Here is a 22,097-nt window from a genome sequence, read left to right on the forward strand (position 1 = left end):
TAACAGTTGCCAAAGGGAAAGGGGCCAGGGAGGGTGGGTGGGAAAGGAGATTGAAGGGGAATAAGGGGCATTATGATTAGCACACATAATGTGGGGGCAGGGGGCACGGGGGAGGCAATATAGCACAGGGAAGACAAGCAGTGACTCTATAGCATCTTACTACGCTGATGGACAGTGACTATAATGGGGTATGTGGTGGGGACTTGATAATGGGGAGAATCTAGTAACCACAATTGAGACAGGGACCGTGGGTGTAGTCAGGGTAGGGTGAGGGCCTCTGGGAAAAGCAGGGCAGAATATTTACAGTGAGAGCAATGTAACAATGGGCAAAGAAGTCCTCATTGAAACTCTGTTGAGCATTATGCAAAATCAAGGTCACACTAATTCTCTAGGGTAAAGATATAGACATCTTCAGTGAGATCAGTTAAAGGTCAAAAGGCCAGAAGCAACTTGGCCTGGAATGTTTGAGTGTTGGGCAAGGGTATCAGCATAACCCGTGACTCTGCTGTCAGCCCTAGCAATCAGACTACGACCCAGCCCACCTTGAGGACAGGGCAGCTGATGCAAGTCTACACCCCTAAGTTTTTTCATGTTCTCGAAAAATCCTCAACTGCCTATAAAACCCCCTAGACAATGCACCACTACTGGGCTCTCTTGTCCCCTCCTGGAATGAGCCAGGAGCTCTATTCTCTCACTTTATTTCTAAATAAAAGCCTGTACCTTGCTCTCCTACCTTGACTGTTTGTGAAGCTCATTCTTCAGCTCCGCAAACAAGAACCTCAGCATCACAATGTTGCTCATGTGATTGTATATATGGCAAAATAATAAATGAATAAATGAACGAATGAATGAATGAATAAATAAATAAATAAATAAATAAATTTGTGAAGAGGTACAAAAGTAGATGAAAAGTGGGAAAGTATAATATGGGTATAGATATCATATGCGAAACTGAAGAATATCACTTAAGCCTTGGCAAGAGTTGTTTTTTTTTTTTAATCATTGACATACAGAAAGAAAAAAAAAAAGAACACTCCAGGTTGCTGGTCTTTTTTTCCTCCCCTGATGTATCAGAAAAAGTTCTGTCCTTTTACTTTTATCTTTGAAACCAAAGTATGCCTTCCGTAGGAAGAGTACAGCTGTATCTGTTTCTTTATCCAGTCTGACCATCTCTGATTTTTGATTGGATGGCTTAATTCATTGACATTTAATGTTATTAATACAGTTTAATTTACATTTGCCATTTTACTTTTTGTTTTTCATACATCTTGTGCATTTGTTTATCTAGTCCTTACTGCTTTATTTTGCATTAAGTGAATATTCTCACATTTTAATTTCTTTATTTTTTTCACTATGGTTCCCGTTATTTCCTTAGTGGCTGCTCTTAATTTACATCTTAATTTATGAGACTCTGCTTCAGATTTACACTGAATTCCTGTGACAAATAGAACTTCTGTGTAGTTCCTCAACAGCTGTTTTCTTTCCCCCCTTTTTGTGCTGTTATTATTACTTTATATAATTTTATCTCTTTCAAAGAAGCTGAGAGAAGAGAACAAGTATGCATTAGTAGTGTTCTGTTATTTACTGTTTCTCATGATCTTCATTTGTTCCTGTGGATTTAATTTACCATCTGGTGTCATTTCCTTAGTTGTCTTGCTGGGTCCATGTCCTTTGTGCTTTTATAGGGAAATTGTTACATTTACATATATATTATAGCCTCAAGAATACATTTACATACATATTGTACAATTGCTTTTAAATCAGTTAAGAGCAGAAATATGCATAAATGTTGTTTTTTTGCAATTACATAATTACCATTAGCAGGGTTCTTTCTTTTTTCATGGGAATTCATATTACTGCCTGGGGTCACTTGCTTTCAGCCTGAAAGTCATCCCTAGTATTTATTGTAGGGCAAATATGCTGGAAACATTTGAAAGGCCCCCACCAGTAAGATGGCAAACTTCCGGCTTCTCTTCGGTGGGGGGGTGGGGGTCCTCGGTTCCCGCTGGCGCCACCTGAAGCCCAATCACCTCTCGCCCCCCTCCCAATCCCAGCACCTAGCTAACAGCCACCAGCCCCATAGAAGTGACACCTCAATCAATTCATGTCCCTTCCTATATAACCCAGCACCTTTCCCTAATAAAGCGGAATTCTCCGGTGAATTGCTGCTGTGTGTCGCTCCTTTCCTTTCAACATTCAATTTTCATTTTTCTGGGAGTGTCTTAATTTCACCTTTCTTTATTTTTGTATTGAGGTAAAATAGACATAACAAAATTTTCCATCTTAACCACTTTTCATTATACAGTTAATGGTATTAAATACATTAACCTTGTTGTGCAACCTTCACCTTTACCACCATCCATCCCTGTAACTCTCTTCATCTTGTAAAACTGAAACTCTATACCTGTTAAACAATAATCTCCCCTTTATCCCTTCCAACAGCCCAGGACAACAACCATTATACTTTCTGTCTTTATAGTTTTAACTAACCACCACATATAAGGATAAATCATACACTATTTGTTTTTTTGTGACTGGTTTATTTCACTTAGCACAATGCCCTCAAGGTTTATCCATATTGTAGCATATTGTAAAATTTCCTTCCTTTTTAGAAAAGCGTGAATAATATTTCATTGTTTATATACTGCCTTTTACTTATCCATTCATCAGTGGATGGACAATCGGATTGAATCCATATTTTAGCTATCATGAATAATGCTCTGAACATGGATATATAAATATCTCTTTGAGACCCTGCTTTCATTCTTTTGAGTATGTATCCAAAAGTAGAATTTCTGAATAATATAGAAATTCTATTGTTATATTTTTGAGTAGCTGCCGTGCTGTTTTCCACAGCAGTTGTGCCATTTTATGTTCCCACCAACAGTGGACAAAGGCTCCAATTTCTCCATACCTTCAACAAGCTCCACTTGTTTTCTGTTTTTTTGTTGTTGGCAGGAGCTTCCCTGATGGGTATGAGATGCCACTCCCATTTCCACCCCTTGATTCCTGGGTCACAAATCCTGGATATTGGAGAAAGGGCACTATATGTCAGCCACTAATTCAGAGCATACACGGCCTTCTGGAGAAACTTGCCCCAGTCCTGCAAGATACGGTCACCTAGCAGGTGCTGTAATTGAGTATTAAAAGGGCCATCCCATGTTCTATCAAGCCAGCTGCTTCAGGATGGTGGGGAACATGTAAGACCAGTGAATTCTATGAGCATAGGTCCACGGCTGCACTTTTGCTGTGAAGGGAGTTTCTTGATCAGAAACAATACTGTGTGAGATACAATGATGTTGGATAAAGTCCATGGAGAGTAGTTTCAGCAGAAGCACTGCATACAGGGAAGGCAAATCAAGGACAAAACACTGCCCCTTCCATGATGGAACTTTTATTATTATACAGACCAAGTAAGAATTTAGTAGGCTTTGATGGGGACGGCCTTTGTCTTCTCACATGTCTGAATACAGAATGGGAAAGAACCTTCCCCTACGTCTGAATGCAGCATGGGGAAGCAACAGCTTGAGAACAACTGGTGCAGTCCTTGGACGTTATCTGCCCACTGAAGCATGTCTTGTCCTCAAAAAGGAGCCAGGACGCCTCACGCTGAAAACAGGAAGACCTTGAGGATGTGTGAAAACACTGCCCCTGCTTACTGGGCAGATTCTAAGAAAATCAACAAGGTGCTCTGGCCTGTCCCCCCTGATAAGGAAAAGATGAGTATAGCACTTGGCTGAGGTCCGAGAAAGGCAGTATAAAAATAAAGGTGCTGCACCACATCGGGGCTGCAGCCATTGTCTGTCTGTGTTGTCTGTGTTTTTTGTTCACTCCCATTTCGCCTGAGAAAACACTGAAACCAGCGGCACGCAGCAGGTTCCCTATCTATTTCACTTTTAGAAACACCACAGTAACGAGTCAATGCTTTTTTTGGTTGCTGCTTTGACTCTGCTGTTTATTATAGTAACCAAACTCACCTTACTTTTGGTGGTTGAGTGTTGCTACTTGTCCCTTGCGTCCCTGAAGTCCAAATAGCCCTACTACATTAAGGCTTTCCAGTTGAGTGGCTTCAGTTCCCACTGTAAGATCTGGCCTGCAGCAATCATGGAGCTCTTCAAGAATGCTAGTGCTATAATTTCTCAAAGTATTGATGAAAGACGTCTTATCGACTCTCCCAGGGTACGTAGGTCTTAAATGACAAATCTAACATTTCAATCTCTCTAAGCTTTTGAATTCATTCTTCTACATTAAACCAAGGGAGGTGGGGAATTTCCTGTGAGAGCTTATAGTGGACCACGTTTTGGTCCACGTTTCTGCCTGTTGCTCCAGGAAGAGGGGGTTCCCCACTCTAGGCAAGTTCACCGTGAAGCAATAAGACCCAATAACCAAAACAGAACGTTAGGGGTAAAAAGGGGTTCATACCAAGCTTTAGTCTCACAGCAGTAGGTCTAGTGCTACAAGTGCTAAGCTCTCGTCTGCCCATCTCAGTCTCTGGCCCTGGCTCCAGCCTCTGCCCCAGGCACTGCCTCCGCTGTTGGCTCTGTCTGTGTCCCCTACTGCTTCCCTCTGTCCTTCTCTCAGCTCTCAACTTCCTAGCATGGGGCTCTGTGGCTTCCACCTCTGTGCCTTAACACCAGCGGGATCTCTGTGGGTGGGTCTCTATGGAGACTGGCAGATGCCTGACCAATTAAGTCCAGGCACTTGTTTCCTCTCCACCCCTCCCAAGGCTGATACTTCCGTGACTGACAGTTTGCTCTGGGCGGAGTTCTATCAGCCATAAACAGCTTACTGCCAAAGGTATGGAAGCAGGTGCCCGTATATATGCAATGGGCAATATTAGAGTCAGGTGAGAATTGCGGCCATGAAATTTCCATTTTCCCTACACAACTAGTCAACCAAACAGCCCTTTCTAACTCCCAGAGTTTACCGATTCAAATGCTATTCTCTTCTGGAAACAACCTCATACTCTCAAAAATAATGTTTTATCAGCTATCTGGGCATCTTTAGCCCAGTCAGTTCAACATAAAATTAACTATCAATATCCTTTTAAATGGTGTAGAATCTTATCTAATTGATGTCCTCTCTCTTAATCTGGATGTTGGTACTTTGTGTCTGAATCAGTCTTACTAGAGGTTTAAAAATGTCATTGATTTTTCTAAAAAAACTTCTTTTGGTTTCATTGATTTCATCCACTGTGTTTTATTTTACAGTTTTCCATTCTGACCTTATTTTATTTCTTCTGCTTTTTTTATTTTAATTTGCTGTTCTTATTCTAGTTTCTTAACCTTTTCCCTTTTCTCAGACATTTTGTGCTATAATTTCTCTCTAAATACTCCTTTAACATTCCATACATTTTTATGTATTTTCTGAATCAATTCAAAATACTTTTTCTAACATACCTTTTATCTTTGAAATATATTTTGTATTTAGAAGTGTGTTATTTAGTTTCAAATATTTGAGGGTTTCCAGAGAGCTTTCTGTTACTGGTTCTAATTTAACTCCATTGTGGTATGTTTTATTACTGCTGGATAGAAGTTCTTTGTCAGTTAGGTCAAGGTGGTTAGTGGTATGGTTCAAATCTTCAACTTTGCATATTTTCTTCTTATTTATGCTCCTTATTTATTGAGAGATAGGTATTGAAATAAACTCTAAATGTAGATCTGCTATTTTTTCTTAGAGTTCTACCAGTTTTGGCTTCATGTATTTCAAAAACAGTATTGAAACTTTTTGGTCTATAAATGTTTAAAATTGCTGTGTCCTCTTAATGACTTGATCCCTTTTCATAAGGAAAGTACCTTTTTGTGTATAAAGCATATACTTACAAGTATTTATGATAGCATTTGAAGAAACTAACTTCATTTACTTCTTTTGAATTTACTTGGAATAATCTTTAAGGGTACTTTAGATGTTGTGAACTGTCCATTATCAGTTAAATGGCTTCTTTAAATGTATAATTACATATGCTCATAATATGTATAGGATGGAATTAAATTGTGATCAGTTTAGTCTGATTTTGTTTTCTTTTTAGAATTTTTTTTTTTTCAAGAACCAAAAGTTAAAAAAAAAAAGTATAGTGTGTTCCTTTGTACCTTTCTCCCAGTATTCCCCAGTGGTCACATCTTGCATAACTGTAGTACAATTTCAAAACCAAGAAATTGAAATTGGTACAATCCACAGAGCTTTTTCAGGTTTTACCAACTTTAATGCACTTATTTGTGTATGTGTGTAGTTCTATGCAATTTTACCCTTTTTTCAAATGAACTATAACTGTTTTATTTTAATGATTGCCTTGGGATTTATAATATCTGTATCAGTCTATCTTCAAGTGATACTTTATGACTTCCTGTATAGCACTGGTTCTCCCCTAAGGACAATTACAGATCTTTTTATCACATCTCGGGGGTAGGGACAATGGAATTTAGTGAGTGGAGGCCATGAGAGTTACTAAATATCCTGTGATGCAGAGGACAGCCCCATACAACAAGGAATTATCTGGCCCAAAATGTCAATAAGATCACAATTATAAAAATCTACATATCCATCTGGTGTCATTTTTCTTCTGCCTGAAAGACTTGAACATTTCTTGTAGTGCACATCTGCTAGTGATGAATTCTTTTTGCTTTTCAATGTCTGATAATGTGTTTTGCCTGTTTTTGAATGATATATTGGTTTAGAATTCTAGATTGGCAGTTTTTGCTTTCAGTACTTTAAAGATGTTGCTCCATTGTCTACATGCTTGAATTGAATCCAGCGAGAAATCTGTTGTAATCCTGTCCTTCTTCCTCTGTATATGTCTTACCTTTGGCTGTTTTGTAACTTTCTCTTAACTGTTTTTGAGCAATTTAATTCTGATGTACCTTGGAGTAGTTTTCTTTGGATTTATTTTATAGCTTATTGTTCTCCATTACTGAGGCAAGCCCCTTCTGAGTACTTTACCCAATGCACAAATAAATTTTGTTTTTTCTGTCTGGCTGTGGGAACTAGCGCTACTTTTGGCTTTGTTTTTGTGCCTGGAACTGTTTACTCAAATCCTTTGGAATGGTTTTCCTTAGCCTCAGATAAGCTTCATCATAATGTGCCAGTCAGTAGTACTCTGAATATCTTAGGGGGACAATTCACAGATTCCCCCCAATTCTGTGTTGTTCTCTTCCCTCCAGTACTGCCTTGTGAACCCTACCTGTCAGGGTTCTCCTTAGATTATCAGCTCTCATTTGAGTCAAGAATTTTGCTGGACTCCACCTTGTTCTTCCTCCCTGTGCCACTGCTTGCAGATTTTCTCAAGGCAACAAACTAGGGCACTTAACAGGGCTTACCTCACTTGTTCCCTATCTCTCAGGGATAGTTGTCTTTCATTGCTGATATCAATGTCTTAAAAGTCATTGTTTAAAATATTTTGTCTGGGAATTTTATTTCAGGCAGCTGTGAAATTCTAGTCCCTGTAACTCTGTTATGGCCAGAAGAGGGGGGCCTGTCTCTCCTTCAGTTTTATTCATGTCTAAGTATTTTATAATTTTTGTTTACTTCTTTACCCATGAATTATTTAGAAATGTGGTGTTTAATTTCCACATGTATGTGAGTTTGTTAGTTAATTTAACTTCTATCCTAATTGCATTATGATCAGTATAGATGATATTTTGTTGCAGTATGGACTTCCCTGGATTGTTCCTTCTCCTCAATTTCACTAGAGGGACAGGCTGAAAACCTTCAACTATGAGCTCTCTCCGGGAGCTACCTTCAGCTGAAGAAGTCTACCTCACCCAAAAGCATGCTTCTCTTCAGGGTGGTGTAGTGAGGCTTGTACTCAATAACTGGTCAATAAAGGGATAGGAAGGCCCAGACCTCTCACATCAAGTTTGGACAGTTCTGAAAGGTTATCCCAGTCTGAGTCTGAAGCCAACAAAGGCAACACAGGTAACTCTATTAACTGCAACATAGCTAAATTCTCCCACTACTAATCTTGCTTCCTTCCCTCTCTTTACGGGTATTAATCCCAATACTCTCGAATTAATTTGCTGCCTTTTAACCTCTGTCTCAGTTTGCTTCCTGAAAAGTTCAATTTAAGAGTTAGATAAATCATAGGGAAGTTCCATGTATACTAGGAAATGTGCATACCTACTTTTTTTTGGTATAATTAATCTACAATTACATGAAGAACATTATGTTTACTAGGCTCTCCCCTTCACCAAGTCCCCCACACATACCCCTTCACAGTCACTGTCCATCTGCGAAGTAAGATGCTGTAAAATCACTACTTGTCTTCTCTGCGTTGCACAGCCCTTCCTGGGCCCCCCACACACTATACATGCTAATCGTAATGCCCTCTTTCTTTTTCCCCACCCTTATCCCTCCCTTCCCACCCATTCTCCCCAGTCCCTTTCCCTTTGGTAGCTGTTAGTCCATTCTTGGGTTCTGTGATTCTGCTGCTGTTTTGTTCCTTCAGTTTTCCTTGGTTCTTATACTCCACATATGAGTGAAATCACTTGGTACTTATCTTTATCCACCTGGCTTATTTCACTGAGCATAATACCCTCTAGCGCCATCCATGTTGTTGCGAATGGTAGGATCTGTTTTTTTCTTATGGCTGCATAATATTCCATTGTGTATATGTACAACATCTTCTTTATCCATTCATCTACTGATGGACATTTAGCTTACTTCCATATCTTGGCTATTGTCAACAATGCAGTGATAAACATAGGGGTGCTTCTGTCCTTTTCAAATTGGAGTGCTGCATTCTTAGGGTAAATTCCTAGAAGTGGAATTCCTGGGTCAAATGGTATTTCTATTTTGAGCATTCTGAGGAACCTCCATACTGCTTTCCACAATGGTTGAACTAGTTTACATTCCCACCAGCAGTGTAGGAGGGTTCCCCTTTCTCCACAACCTCGCCACCATTTGCTGTTGTTTGTCTTTTCGATGATGGCGATCCTTACTGGGGTGAGGTGATATCTCATTGTGGTTTGAATTTGCATTTCTCTGATGACAAGCGATGTGGAGCATCTTTTCATGTGCCTGTTGGCCATCCGGATTTCATCTTTAGAGAACTGTCTATTCAGCTCCTCTGCCCATTTTTTAATTGGATTATTTGCTTTTTGTTCATTGAGGTGTGTGAGCTCTTTATATATTTTGGATGTCAATCCCTTATCGGATCTGTCATTTATGAATATATTCTCCCATACTGTAGGATACCTTTTTGTTCTATTGATGGTGTCCTTTGCTGTACAGAAGCTTTTTAGCTTCATATAGTCCCACTTGTTCATTTTTGCCTTTGTTTTCCTTGCCTGGGGAGATATGTTCATGAAGAAGTCACTCATGTTTACGTCCATGAGATTTTTGCGTATGTTTTTTTCTAAGAGTTTTACGGTTTCATGACTTACATTCAGGTCTTTGATCCATTTTGAATTTACTTTTGTGTATGGGGTTAGACAGTGATCCAGTTTCATTCTCTTACATGTAGCTGTCCAGTTTTGCCAGCACCATCTGTTGAAGAGACTATCATTTCTCCATTGTATGTCCATGGCTCCTTTATTGTATATTATTTGGCCATATATGTTTGGGTTAATGTCGGAGTCTCTATTCTGTTCCACTGGTCTGTGGCTCTGTTCTTGTGCCAGTACCACATTGTCCTGATTACTGTGGCTTTGTAGCAGAGGTTGAAGTTGGGGAGCGAGATCCCCCCCACTTTATTCTTCCTTCTCAGGATTGCTTTGGCTATTCGGGGTCTTTGGCGGTTCCATATGAATTTTTGAACTATTTGTTTCCAGTTCATTGAAGAATGCTCTTGGTAATTTGATAGGGATAGCATCGAATCTGTATGTTGTTTTGGGTAGGATGGCCATTTTGGCAATATTAATTCTTCCTAGCCAGGAGCATGGGATTAGTTTCCATTTGTTAGTGACCTATTTAATTTCTCTTAAGTGTTGTAGTTTTCAGGGTATAGGTCTTTCACTTCCTTGGTTAGGTTTATTCCTAGGTATTTTATTCTTTTTGATGCTATTGTGAATGGAATTGTTTTCCTGATTTCTCTTTCTATTAGTTCATTGCTAGTGTATAGGAAAGCTACAGATTTCTATGTTAATTTTGTATCCTGCAACTTTGCTGAATTCCAATATTAGTTCTAGTAATTTTGCAGTGTACTCTTTTGGGTTTTTTATGTAAAATGTCATGTCATCTGCAAATAGTGACAGTTTGACTTCTTCTTTACCAATCTGGATTCCCTGTATTTCTTTGTTTTGTCTGATTGCCGTGGCTAGGACCTCCAGTACTATGTTGAATAACAGTGGGGAGAGTGGGCATCCCTGTCTTGTTCCTGATCTCAGAGGAAAAGCTTTCAGCCTCTCGCTGTTCAGTATGATGTTAGCTGTGGGTTTATCATATATGGCCTTTATTATGTTGAGGAACTTGCCTTCCATGCCCATTTTGTTGAGAGCTTTTATCATGAATGGATGTTGAATTTTGTCGAATGCTTTTTCAGCATCTATGGAGATGATCATGTGGTTTTTGTTCTTTTTGTTGATGTGGTGGATGATGTTGATGGATTTTCAAATGTTGTACCATCCTTGCATCCCTGGGATGAATCCCACTTGGTCATGGTGTATGATCCTCTTGATGTATTTTTGAATTTGATTTCCTAATATTTTGTTGAGTGGTTTTGTATCTACGTTCATCAGGGATATTGGTCTGTAGTTTTCTTTTTTGGTGGGGTTTTTGCCTGGTTTTGGAATTAGGGTGGTGTTGGCTTCATAGAATGAGTTTGGGAGTATTCCCTCCTCTTCTATTTTTTTGGAAAACTTTAAGGAGAATGGGTATTATATCTTCTCTGTATGTCTGATAAAATTCCGAGGTAAATCCATCTGGCTCGGGGGTTTTGTTCGTGGGTAGTTTTTTGATTACCAATTCAATTTCATTGGTGGTAATTGTTCTGTTTAGATTTTCTGTTTCTTTCTGGGTCAGTCTTGGAAGGTTGTATTTTTCTACAAAGTTGTCCATTTCTCCTAGGTTTTCCAGCTTGTTAGCATATAGGTTTTAAAATATTCTCTAATAATTCTTTGTATTTCTTTGGGGTCCATGATGATTTTTCCTTTCTTGTTTCTGATTCTGATGTGTGTTGACTCTCCTTTTCTCTTAATAAGTCTGGCTAGAGGCTTATTTATTTTGTTTATTTTCTTGAAGAACCAGCTCTTGGTTTCATTGATTTTTTCTAATGTTTTATTCTTCTCTATTTTATTTATTTCTTCTCTGATCTTTATTATGTCCCTCTGTCTGCTGACCTTAGGCCTCATTTGTTCTTCTTTTTCCAGTTTCGGTAATTGTGACATTAGACTATTCATTTGGAATTGTTCTTCCTTCTTTAAATATGCGTGGATTGCTATATACTTTCCTCTTAAGACTGCTTTTGCTGCGTCCCACAGAAGTTGGGGCTTCGTGTTATTGTTGTCATTTGTTTCCATATATTTCTGGATCTCCATTTTAATTTGGTCATTGATCCATTGATTATTTAGGAGCATGTTGTTAAGCCTCCATGTGTTTGTGAGGCCTTTTGCTTTCTCTGTACAATTTATTTCTAGTTTTATACCTTTGTGGTCTGAAAAGTTGGTTGGTAGGATTTCAATCTTTCGGAATTTACTGAGGCTCTTTTTGTGGCCTAGTATGTGGTGTATTTTGGAGAATGTTCCATGTGCACTTGAGAAGAATGTGTATCCTGTTGCTTTGAGATGTAGAGTTCTATAGATGTCTATTAGGTCCACCTGTTCTAATGTGTTGTTCAGTGCCTCTGTGTCCTTACTTATTTTCTGTCTGGTGGATCTGTCCTTTGGAGTGAGTGATGTCTTAAAGTCTCCCAAAATGAATGCATTGCACTCTATTTCCTCCTTTAATTCTGTTAGTATTTGTTTCGCATATATTGGTGCTCCTGTGTGGGGTGCATATATGTTTATAATGGTTATACCCTCTTGTTCGACTGAGCCCTTTATCATTATGTAATGTCCTTCTTTATCTCTTGTTACTTTCTTTATTTTGAAGTCTATTTTGTCTGATACTAGTATATTGCAACACGTGCTTTTTTCTTTCTGTTGTTTGCATGAAATATCTTTTTCCATCCCTTGACTTTTAATCTGCGCATGTCTTTGGGTTTGAGGTGAGTATCTTGTAAGCAGCATATAGATTGGTATTGCTTTTTTTATCCATTCTATTACTCTGTCTTTTGATTGGTGCATTCAGTCCATTTACATTTAAGGTGATTATTAAAAGATTTGTACTTTTGCCATTGCAGGCTGTAGATTTGTGTTACCAAAGGTTCAAGGTTGGCTTGTTTACTACCTTACTGTCTAACTTCACTCACTTATTGAGCTATTATAAACACAGTCTGATGATTATTTCTCTCCCCTCTTAATCCTCCTCCTCCATTCTTCATATGTTGGGTGTTTTATTCTGTGCTTTTTTTAGGAGTGCTCCCACCTAGAGCAGTCCCTCTAAGATACCCTGTAGAAGTGGTTTGTGGGAGGCAAATTCCCTCAACTTTTGCTTCTCTGGGAATTGTTTAATCCCTCCTTCATATTTACATCATAATCATGCTGGATACAGTATCCTTGGTTCAAAGCCCTTCTGTTTCATTGCATTAAATATATCGTGCCATTCTCTTCTGGCCTGTAAGGTTCCTGTTGAGAAGTCTGATGATAGCCTGATGGGTTTTCCTTTGTAGGTGACCTTTTTTCTCTCTCTGGCTGCCTTTAATACTCTGTCCTTGTCCTTGATCTTTGCCATTTTAATTATTATGCGTCTTGGTGTTGTCCTCTTTGGGTCCCATTTCTCGGAAATTCTGTGTGCCTCCGTAGTCTGAGCAACTATTTCCTCCCCCAGTTTGGGGAAGTTCTCAGCAATTATTTCTTCAGACACTTTCTATCCCTTTTTCTCTCTCTTCTTCTTCTGGTACCCCTATAATGTGTATATTGTTCCTTTTGGATTGGTCACACAGTTCTCTTAACATTGTTTCATTCCTGGAGATCCTTTTATCTCTCTCTGTGTCAGCTTCTATGCGTTCCTGTTCTCTGGTTTCTATTCCATCAATGGCCTCTTGCATCTTTTCCATTCTGCTTATAAATCCTTCCAGAGTTTGTTTCACTTCTGTAATCTCCCTCCGACATCTGTAATCTCCCTCTGGACTTCATCCCTTAGTTCTTGTGTATTTCTCTGCAGCTCTGTCAGCATGTTTATGATTTTTATTTTGAATTCTTTTTCAGGGAGACTGGTTTGGTCTGTCTCTGCTACTCCTCTCTCAGGTGTTGTCTGACCTATCTTGGACTGGACTAAATTTTTTTGCCTTTTCATGGTGATAGTGGTGGTTGTAGGCAGGTTGTGGGTGTGTCAGCTGGGAGAAGAAAGTCCTTTCTGTTTGCTGGATGCCTTGCCCTTCTCTGCTGCCTGTGTCGGTTACCTGCACTCCTGGAGCAGCCACTGGGTTAGTCCCCTAAGCTGCTGTGGGTGGGGTGTCCGTCAGAACAGTGCGGAGCCCTGCGGGGAGTGGCAGGCATGCCAGGTGCACTCCTTTGTGATAGCGGCACCCCTGCCGGGCAGCTGTGTGCCACCAGTGGCCTTTGGGTCTGGCCCGGGTGGCTGTGCATTGGGCTGGGATTCCGGTTGGCTGCTGGGAGTGCACCTGCTCCCTCTGGCTCCACTGCAGGTACGCGCGGGGCTCTCCCACGCGGGCCTCTACCAGGCTCCTCTGGCTCCTCTGCTGCCGGTGCACACAAGCCGCACCCGGGCTGTTCGGTCATTGCTGCTGCAGGCTCACACAAGCCTCTCCTGGTCCCATCTGGCGCCATTGGTGCACAGATCTGCTCCTGGTCCCTTCCAGCACCACCACCCCCAGCACGTGCTGCCACTCTCCTGCTACTGGGCTGGTGTGTCGGGGTCTGCGCCGGTTGGATTAACGACTGGCAGGCTGCTTAGTGCCATGAGGGGCTTCAGAGCTGCACTGGTTCCCTGGGGTTTAGGGCTCCTAAGGTTCCCCTGGATTCCCAGCTCCTGGCTAAGTGTGCCAGGACGATCCAGCTATGGGATCCCTGTCTCTTTCAGACTTGCAGAAAGCACTAGCTTTTCTTTTGTCTCAGGGGCACCAGTTGCGGGGACCTGCCCACAGGTTTTGCTTTTCCATTTCTCTAATATCCAGCCCCCCATGCACCTTGTGTCTGTGCTCTGGGTGCAGATTTCTAGAGCTGGTTGTTTAGCAGTCCTGGGCTTTCACTCCCCGTTCCGACTCCTTCCTGCCAGGTTCTGGGTGGGGGAGTGTTTGGGTCCCGCCTGGCCACGGCTTGTATCTTACCCCCTTCGTGAGATGTTGTTCTCACAGATGTAGAACTATCCTGGCTGTTGTACTGCATCCATTGGTGTCTCTTTTAGGAATAGCTGTATTTATTGTATTTTCATAAATATATATGTTTTGGGGAGGAGATTTCCTCTGAACTACTCATGACACCATCTTCCTGTGATCCCCCCCATACCTTATTTTATATTACTTTCTTGGCATGGTGTCTCCCAAATTTGAACCTTAAATTACCATAAAGATTGACTAATGGTTATAAATTAGCAGGGAGACTTCTATTTTCCACTTAAAGCCCAGGACAAGTTCCACAAACTTTCCTATGTTTTCCTCTACTCCTGATGACTTTTTTCTAATGCATGCTTTCACTGAGTGTGTAGTTCTATAAACATCTTGGCTTCTTGTGGAGCTTTTAGTTTCAGTTCTCTCTCTTGCAAGCCCAAAGACTCAAATTTTGCCCTCCAGCTGATAAAAATGTTAAGTTCTTTGGTTACCAAGATCATTAAACTGCCTCATAGTACCCAGTGCATCATCACCTGCTTAACCTTTCTGGCTTCCGCTTCCTCTTTGTTTTAGGCTCTGAAGATTTACTTTACTTTCTTGAAAGCCCTTTAAAAGGACGTTTAAGTTTTTCCCAGCATTTCTAAGTTCTGTAGCCAAGGGGCTTTACAATTAGCTAGCTTGCCATGCTGTTCTGCCTTTTAAAAATAAGAATCTCTGCTCAATTCTTTGATTAAACCAACACTGCTAATGTGATTCATTTTCTTTCAGACTGGGTGCTAATTTGTCATGATTATACAAACTGGCATATGTCTGAATTATTTTGTGATTTATAGGTTCTTCTGGGGAAAAATGAACAATCTTAAAAATAATCATGTAAAGAGTCTAGGCTCCTAATTGAAAATTTTCTTCCAATTCCCACTGTGAAAATTTTGTTTTATATAGGTTCCTAGGCCCTGTTCCAGATATGCTGATTTGATGGGCCTTGGAAATTGATCTGTATGTATGAAATTACCCCTGTAACTTCCAGATTTGGAGTCCACTGGCTTCAGTTTCAGAGACTCATCACAGCTTTTGCACATCTACAACCCATATAGTCAAACTGTGCCATGTTCATTTGAAATGGTCAAATACATTTTGAGGAGTGGGAACTAATCAGGTCTTGTATCTGTTACCCAGGAATGTGTCTCTCATCTCCTTTTTTACCCCTCACAAACCCCCCTTCTGGAACAGCAGACTTCAGGGAACAGTTAGCTTTTACACAGCTAACTATGGTTTACATATGGTAGAGTTTTGAAATTCAGATGTGGCAAGAGAGGAGTGGGACAATAACTGGCTCTGTAAGTCCTCTGAGGAAATAAGAGGACACTTTCTAATGACTAGAGAGTTCTCTTTTATGTATTATATGAAAATAACAAGCTTCATGTTGTGTTTGAATTAGAAACAAGCCAGAATCACTTCTTCATTCCAAAAACAGCTGCTTTAAAGAAGACTGAACTGTTTTCTTCCCACTCTGAACAGAGGAAATGAAAAAAAAATTCAGTGATGCCTTTAATAAGTAAATGACAAGTTATTTAACAAGTAGACATTTATTGAAGGAATTATAGCTATTTCCTGCAAAAAGTTTTATGACTCGTTTTGTAATATCAGAGGTATCAAAGACAGTCTAGTTTGTAAAAACAATCTACTAGTATGAGCATACTATTTCATTTATATTGAATAGAAAAAATTAAAAGAGGAAATCTGTCACCAATATAGAACTGAAATGAAATTTAGTCATGGGATTCAGATTCAATGGAATTACTCAGCTTTTTAAAGTTCTTTTTTATTTCAATTTTCTTCTCAGTTGCAAGTCAGACCTAACACAACATCAGTGAAAATCATCTCTAAGTAGGATTCTTTGTCTTTATTTCACCCCTCAATCAAGGCTATATAAGATTTTATTTCACACTTTTTCTCTCAGCTAAAGAGACATATATTTTTCTATTCCACACAAGAGTAATCCTATACAACCAGGATGTCTGTGTCTAAAAAAAATTTGCCTTTTCATATTCCTCATGAGTATTCAGGGTACTAGAAGCAATAAATGAATAAATGTGAGTGCACAGGAAGCCAGTAGACATGAACAGGGATGGATAATACACATTGGTCTAGTAATGTACATTTCAAAAGAACTGGGTTTTTGGTACAGAACAGACATGGCAGTACAGACAGGTAAATGGGTTGCAGGAGACAAAAACTAGCAACTGAGGGAATGCAGAGGGAACACTGCTATTAAGGAACAATCAGGTTTCCATTAGAAGAAGGTTAAAAAAAAAAAAACACATTCAAAGAGACAGCCCCTGAATTGCAGAATGTATGGTAAAAGGCTTGAACTGCATAATGAAACTGACTGAAGTAAACAGCTGGTAGTCTTGAACAACAACTGGAGGAGGATAGGTGAGATTATTATTTTTCAGAACACTTATCTGAAAGGGTACAGGGACCACATGTCAACATTTACTCCTGCAGCTCAAGACACATATCAGCTGAGAAGATAGATGAGGGCCTCCTTTTCCTCAAGATTCTGTTATCTTAACTTCCCTGGGGCAGGAAGTGTGAAGATCTGTATTCACATCTCAGTTTGAGATGACATGGTATCCTTCCTAAATTATGCTTGAAGATTACAGAGTTTTGTGAGATGAAAAACCCTATTTGAAGAATCTCAGACACTATGACACAATGATAGGAAAATGTTTGGTCAGATAATATCTATTTACTAAAAGAGGAAGCATCAACAACTCTACTCAGCAATAATCAATGCTCAAAAAATATCCCAACAGGCACACAGAAAGCTAATTACCTATTTTCTTAAAGCAGTTTTGGCAGGGTCAGTAGACATTAGTCATGGGGAATTTCCACATCGGTAGTCAGCAGGTGAGGAAGGCTGGCATGACAAAAGGCATGGAATAATAATTACAGACGCTTTCTTTAAAAGGACATGTAACAAGGGAAAAATGGACGTGTCCTTACTACTGCAGTTCTGTTTAGCCGCTGTCACATGTGGGTTACCCTACTGTCATGTACACCCGGACTCTTGGGGAAGTTGTCTACCCCAAGGGTGACTACTTATGTAATAGACCTATCTCCTGAATGCAGCAAATCTGTATCGAGCCTCCAAATCTTGCTCTAAATAACTATGCAAAGAGGGACCATTACATCACAAAATTATATGTAAGTCACAATCCTATCAAAATAAGACAAAATCAAACAATCCTTTTTCATACAAATATACTCTTCACACCTTCCACTTCTTTCTTCCCAGTAACAGCAAGGAAGAAAAATATAATCCTTAAAACTGGATTGCAAAAATATCCAAAATTTATAAAGAACTCACATGCCTCAACACCCAGAAAGCAAATAACCCTATAAAAAAAATGGATAGAGGATATGAAGAGACAGTTCTCCAAAGAAGAAATTCAGATGGCCAACAGGCACACGAAAAGATGTTCCACATCGCTAATTATCAGGGAAATGCAAATTCAAACTGCAATGAGATATCACCTCACACCAGTTAGGATGGCCACCATCCAAAAGACTAAGAACAACAAATGCCGGTGAAGATGCGGAGAAGGCAGAACCCTCCTACACTGCTGGTGGGAATGTAAGCTAGTTCAACCACTGTGGAAAGCAATATGGAGGTTCCTCAAAAAACTAAAAATAGAAATACCATTTGACCCAGGAACTCCTCTCCTAGGAATTTACCCAAAGAAAACAACTTCTCAGATTCAAAAAGACATATGTACCCCTATGTTTATTGCAACACTATTTACAATAGCTAAAATATAGAAGCATATACACAGTGGAATATTATTCAGCCGTAAGAAGAAAACAAGTCCTACCATTTGCAACAACATGGATGGAGGGTTCTATGCTCAGTGAAATAAGTCAGGCAGAGAAAGATAAATATCAAATCATTTCCCTCATGTGTGGAGTATAACAACAAAGCAAAACTGAAGGTACAAAACAGCAGCCGACTCACAGACTCCAAGAAGGGACTAGTGGTTACCAAAGGGGAGGGGTGGGCAAGGGCAGGTGGAGAGTACAGACAGGTAAACGGGTTGACAGAGAAGGGGACTGAGGGGTATTATGATTGGTGCACATGGTGTGTATGCAGTCATGGGGAAGAAGTGTATAGCACAGAGAAGACAAGCAGTGACTCTGTGGCATCTTACTACACTGATGGACAGTGACTTCAACAGGGTATGGGGGGGTCTTGATAATATGGGTGAATGTAGTAACCACAATATTTTTCATGTGAAACCTTCATAAGAGTGTATATCAATGATACCTTTATTTAAAAAGTTTTTTAAAAACCCTGGATTACAAGATGCAGAGATAGGCTGATAAGCATCTTCCTTCCGAAGACATGATGAAATAATTTTAGATTCAATCACCCTCCTAGAAGTAGCTACCCAGAAGAATCCAACTGGTCTCCTACTCACATACAAAACCACCATGATGGGCAGAGGTACTTTGTTATAATGAACAAAGTACTGACTTGAAAGTCAGATTTGAGTTCAAATCCTAGCTCCACGTACTTATTAGCCAGTCATCTAACCTCACTGAAACTCAATTTTCCTGGACAAATGTTAAGAGGTCTGCATGGGACAACACATCCTCAATTAATTCCTGAAACAATAAGTCACTATGTACATTGACAAATGTCATAGGCTAAGGAATTTGCTGTATACAAAGAAAGAGGAATGGTCATGTTAAGAACGAGGAGATTCGAGGTGTTCTCAGATGGATTTTGAGCTGACTTCAAAGTTTAAAATATTGGTTGAAAGTGGGTTAAGGCCTTCAGAGAGGCTGGATATAAAGAAAGGCAGAAGAAGCTAGAAAGTCCCTGAAGCACTGACTGCTCAGCCTCCTTCCTTCTTTTGGGAAGTTTTTCTCAATGATAAAAGAAAAAAGGAGAAAGATGAGAAAGCCTCAGCTCCCTTTGTCACTTCCTGACTTGGAAGGAGTTATTTAAAGAAAAGAGTTTGCTGCTTTAGCCACTATCTTGCAACCATGAGATTGTAAAAAAAAAAAAAAAAAGGAAAACTAATATGCTGAAAATTGTGGAGCTAAGAAAGAAATGTGAATTGCTGAGTTGCCAAATCAAATTTGGGACTGCTTACTTCTAGACTTCCCTTTAAGTAAATAATCAATGTTTTAAAGTTTAAGCTATTTGGTTCTTGGTATTGTGTGCATTACACCTGAAAATATTCTATATGCTACCTCAGATAAAAATTCTCTTGAATCATTCTCATGAATCATTTAGAAGGACTGCTCCAATGGCCTAAATTTAACCTATTATGATACCATGTGCCAGACTTGTCACACATTACATCCATTATCTCAGTTCTCACAACAACCCTGTGAGGTAGGTAGTTATTCCCTTTTTACAGTTAAATCTGAGGCTCAGAGCACTTAACTGATGTTCAAAATTGACAAGCTAATGCATGGCAGATCTGGGATTGGAACACATGTATCTGACTCCAAAGTCCGCACCTCTGGCTACTCAACTCTACATAACATATGAAGGAGGGTTTTCTCCTAGTTTTAGATTATTCTGACTGTCTCTCTTTAAAGATCATGACTCTGCAATTGTTTCAATTTCATATGGGGACATTTTTTTCTTGTTTTGTAGACATATATGGAAAAGATGGAGCCTAGGTAGTTCTTAGCACCCGAAGATCCTTCTAATCTGTGGGAGGTGAGGATGTAGTAAATTTTTGCTGTGTTCTTTTACCCTGAAAGTGATTAAACAAGTAAATTATACATTATGTTGACAACTGTAAAACCAGTACCTTAAAGCTGCAAAAGACCAATGACTGGTGTTTATAATTTAATAAACAAGAAACAGGGTCTAAAAGGAACTGACTTGCTCATGGTTCCACTGCCACTAAGTACCAATATTCGGGTGCAATCCTAGGTCTTCAGAGTCTATGTTCTATGCACCATTCATAATACTGAAAATGAACATGTGTTCATTGCCTTTAAAAATACCATTATTTTCCCCTGATTATGAAAGTAGTACATTCTCACTGTAGAAAATCTAAAAGGCATAGAAAAGTATAAAGAAGAAAATAGAAATAACCTATCATACTATCACCCAGAGATACTGTGAACGTTTTGGTTTGGTATTATTTCATTCCCATTTTTCTCCTGTGCGTAAATGTTTCTTAAAAGGTTTGGGTCATACATCATTGTTTTTTCTTTCATTTATCTTCCATTGTATCCACATCATTTCCTCCATGGCATATAGTCTTTAAAAATGTTAAAAATGGCTGCAAAACCATCAGATGGATAGATCACCATTCATTTAAACCTTGTACTGTTGAAAATCTAGCTTTCTTCCTTCAGTTATATATGATACTGGCATTAGTATCTCTTTTGTTAATCTTTGACTACTTCTGATTACTTCCCTGTACAGATTCTTAGAAATAGAATAAGTTGCTGCTACTAAAAATAAACAGCTTTTCCAAAAAGTAGCAATTAGTCCTACTACCAACAGTGTATGTTATTTATGGGATTTCTTTCTCATTATGTTTTCTCTGGTGTTGAATAAGCTGTGAGCTATAACGATAGCCTTTTCCACACTCACTACACTTATAGGGTTTCTCCTTCGTGTGGGTTCTTAAATGTAGAATAACTTGAGAAGTTTGCCTGAAGGTTTTTCCACATTCATTACACTTATAAGGTTTCTCTCCAGTGTGAACTCTCTGATGATCAATAAGGTTTCGGTTAGAAGTAAAAGCTTTTCCACACTGATTACATTTGTAAGGTTTCTCTCTACGATGAAGTCTCTGATGTTCATTAAGGGTCTTCCTTAAGATGAAAGCTTTTCCACACTCACTACATTCATAAGGCTTCTCCCCTGTATGAATTCTCTGATGATCCATAATCTTTGTATTAGAAACACATGTTTTCCCACATTCCTTACATTTGAAAACTTTTTTTCCTTTGTGCATTTTCTGATGTTGTGTAAGGTTTGAACTACGGCTAAAGGCTTTCCCACATTCAATACAAGTATAGGGCTTCTCCCCAGTGTGAACTCTGTGGTGTGAAATAAGACCTGAACTCCGACTAAAGGCTTTCCCACATTCCTTACATTTATAGGTTTTCTCCCCACTGTGGATACCCTGGTGGCGAATGAGGTGTGACTTACCACTGAAAGATTTCCCACATTCACTGCACATGTAGGGCTTCAGTCCAGTGTGGATTCTCTGATGAACAACAAGGTTGGAGCTATGACTGAAGGCTTTTCCACACTCCTTACACTTATAGGGTTTCTCTCCTGTATGGATTCGCTCATGTACTGTAAGGTTTGCACTCTGACTAAAGGCTTTCCCACACTCTGTACACACATACTGTCTCTTTTCAGCCTGAATTGTCTCATTTGCTGCAGAGTAGGAGCACTGAGTATCACCCTTTTCAGATTCTTGGTCACTCACTTCGGTGAGTGTTTTATTGTCTTTTACTGTCTTCTGTTTGAAGTTGCTTGTCTTTCTCCTCATTTTCTCTTGCTTGGAGCATTCCAGTGACCTCCTGAGTCTTCTCTTTCCCTTTAGGGCAGCTTTCTAAGTTTTTACTTCCTTGACAACACCTTTGTGGAGTTCTCTTAATGTGAGGTTCTGATTTTTTTCAAGAATGATACTTCAAAATCAACACCTCCTCAGTCATAGGTTCACCATCTGACAGAAGAAACAGAGACTCCACTTGTCACCTGTTCTCTATACTAGACAAAGAA

The 22,097-nt window shown here is 39.4% G+C and overlaps 1 protein-coding gene across 10 annotated transcripts in view; it reads right to left on the minus strand.

The window, feature by feature from the left end:
• The window catches only part of ZNF660 (zinc finger protein 660), a 76,639-nt gene that overhangs the window by 16,052 nt on the left and 38,490 nt on the right, over positions 1-22,097 (minus strand). The window contains exons 8-9 of one of the 10 annotated variants that reach the window (XM_073232433.1): positions 17,160-17,243; positions 15,698-15,830 (exon numbers count right to left, since the gene is read on the minus strand). The exons of 2 other annotated variants lie outside the window; for them this stretch is intronic. In XM_073232433.1, the coding sequence (XP_073088534.1) occupies positions 17,198-17,243 (46 nt within the window). In that variant the 3' untranslated portion in view covers positions 15,698-15,830; positions 17,160-17,197. Of the gene's footprint in view, positions 1-15,649; positions 15,831-15,887; positions 22,042-22,097 lie in introns of those variants that run through there. 7 more of the 10 variants (XM_073232435.1, XM_073232434.1, XM_036996242.2 and 4 more) reach the window with 7 other exon arrangements.

This window comes from Manis javanica, chromosome 3, assembly GCF_040802235.1.
Source record: "Manis javanica isolate MJ-LG chromosome 3, MJ_LKY, whole genome shotgun sequence".
In the NCBI taxonomy this organism is placed as follows: Eukaryota; Metazoa; Chordata; class Mammalia; order Pholidota; family Manidae; genus Manis; species Manis javanica.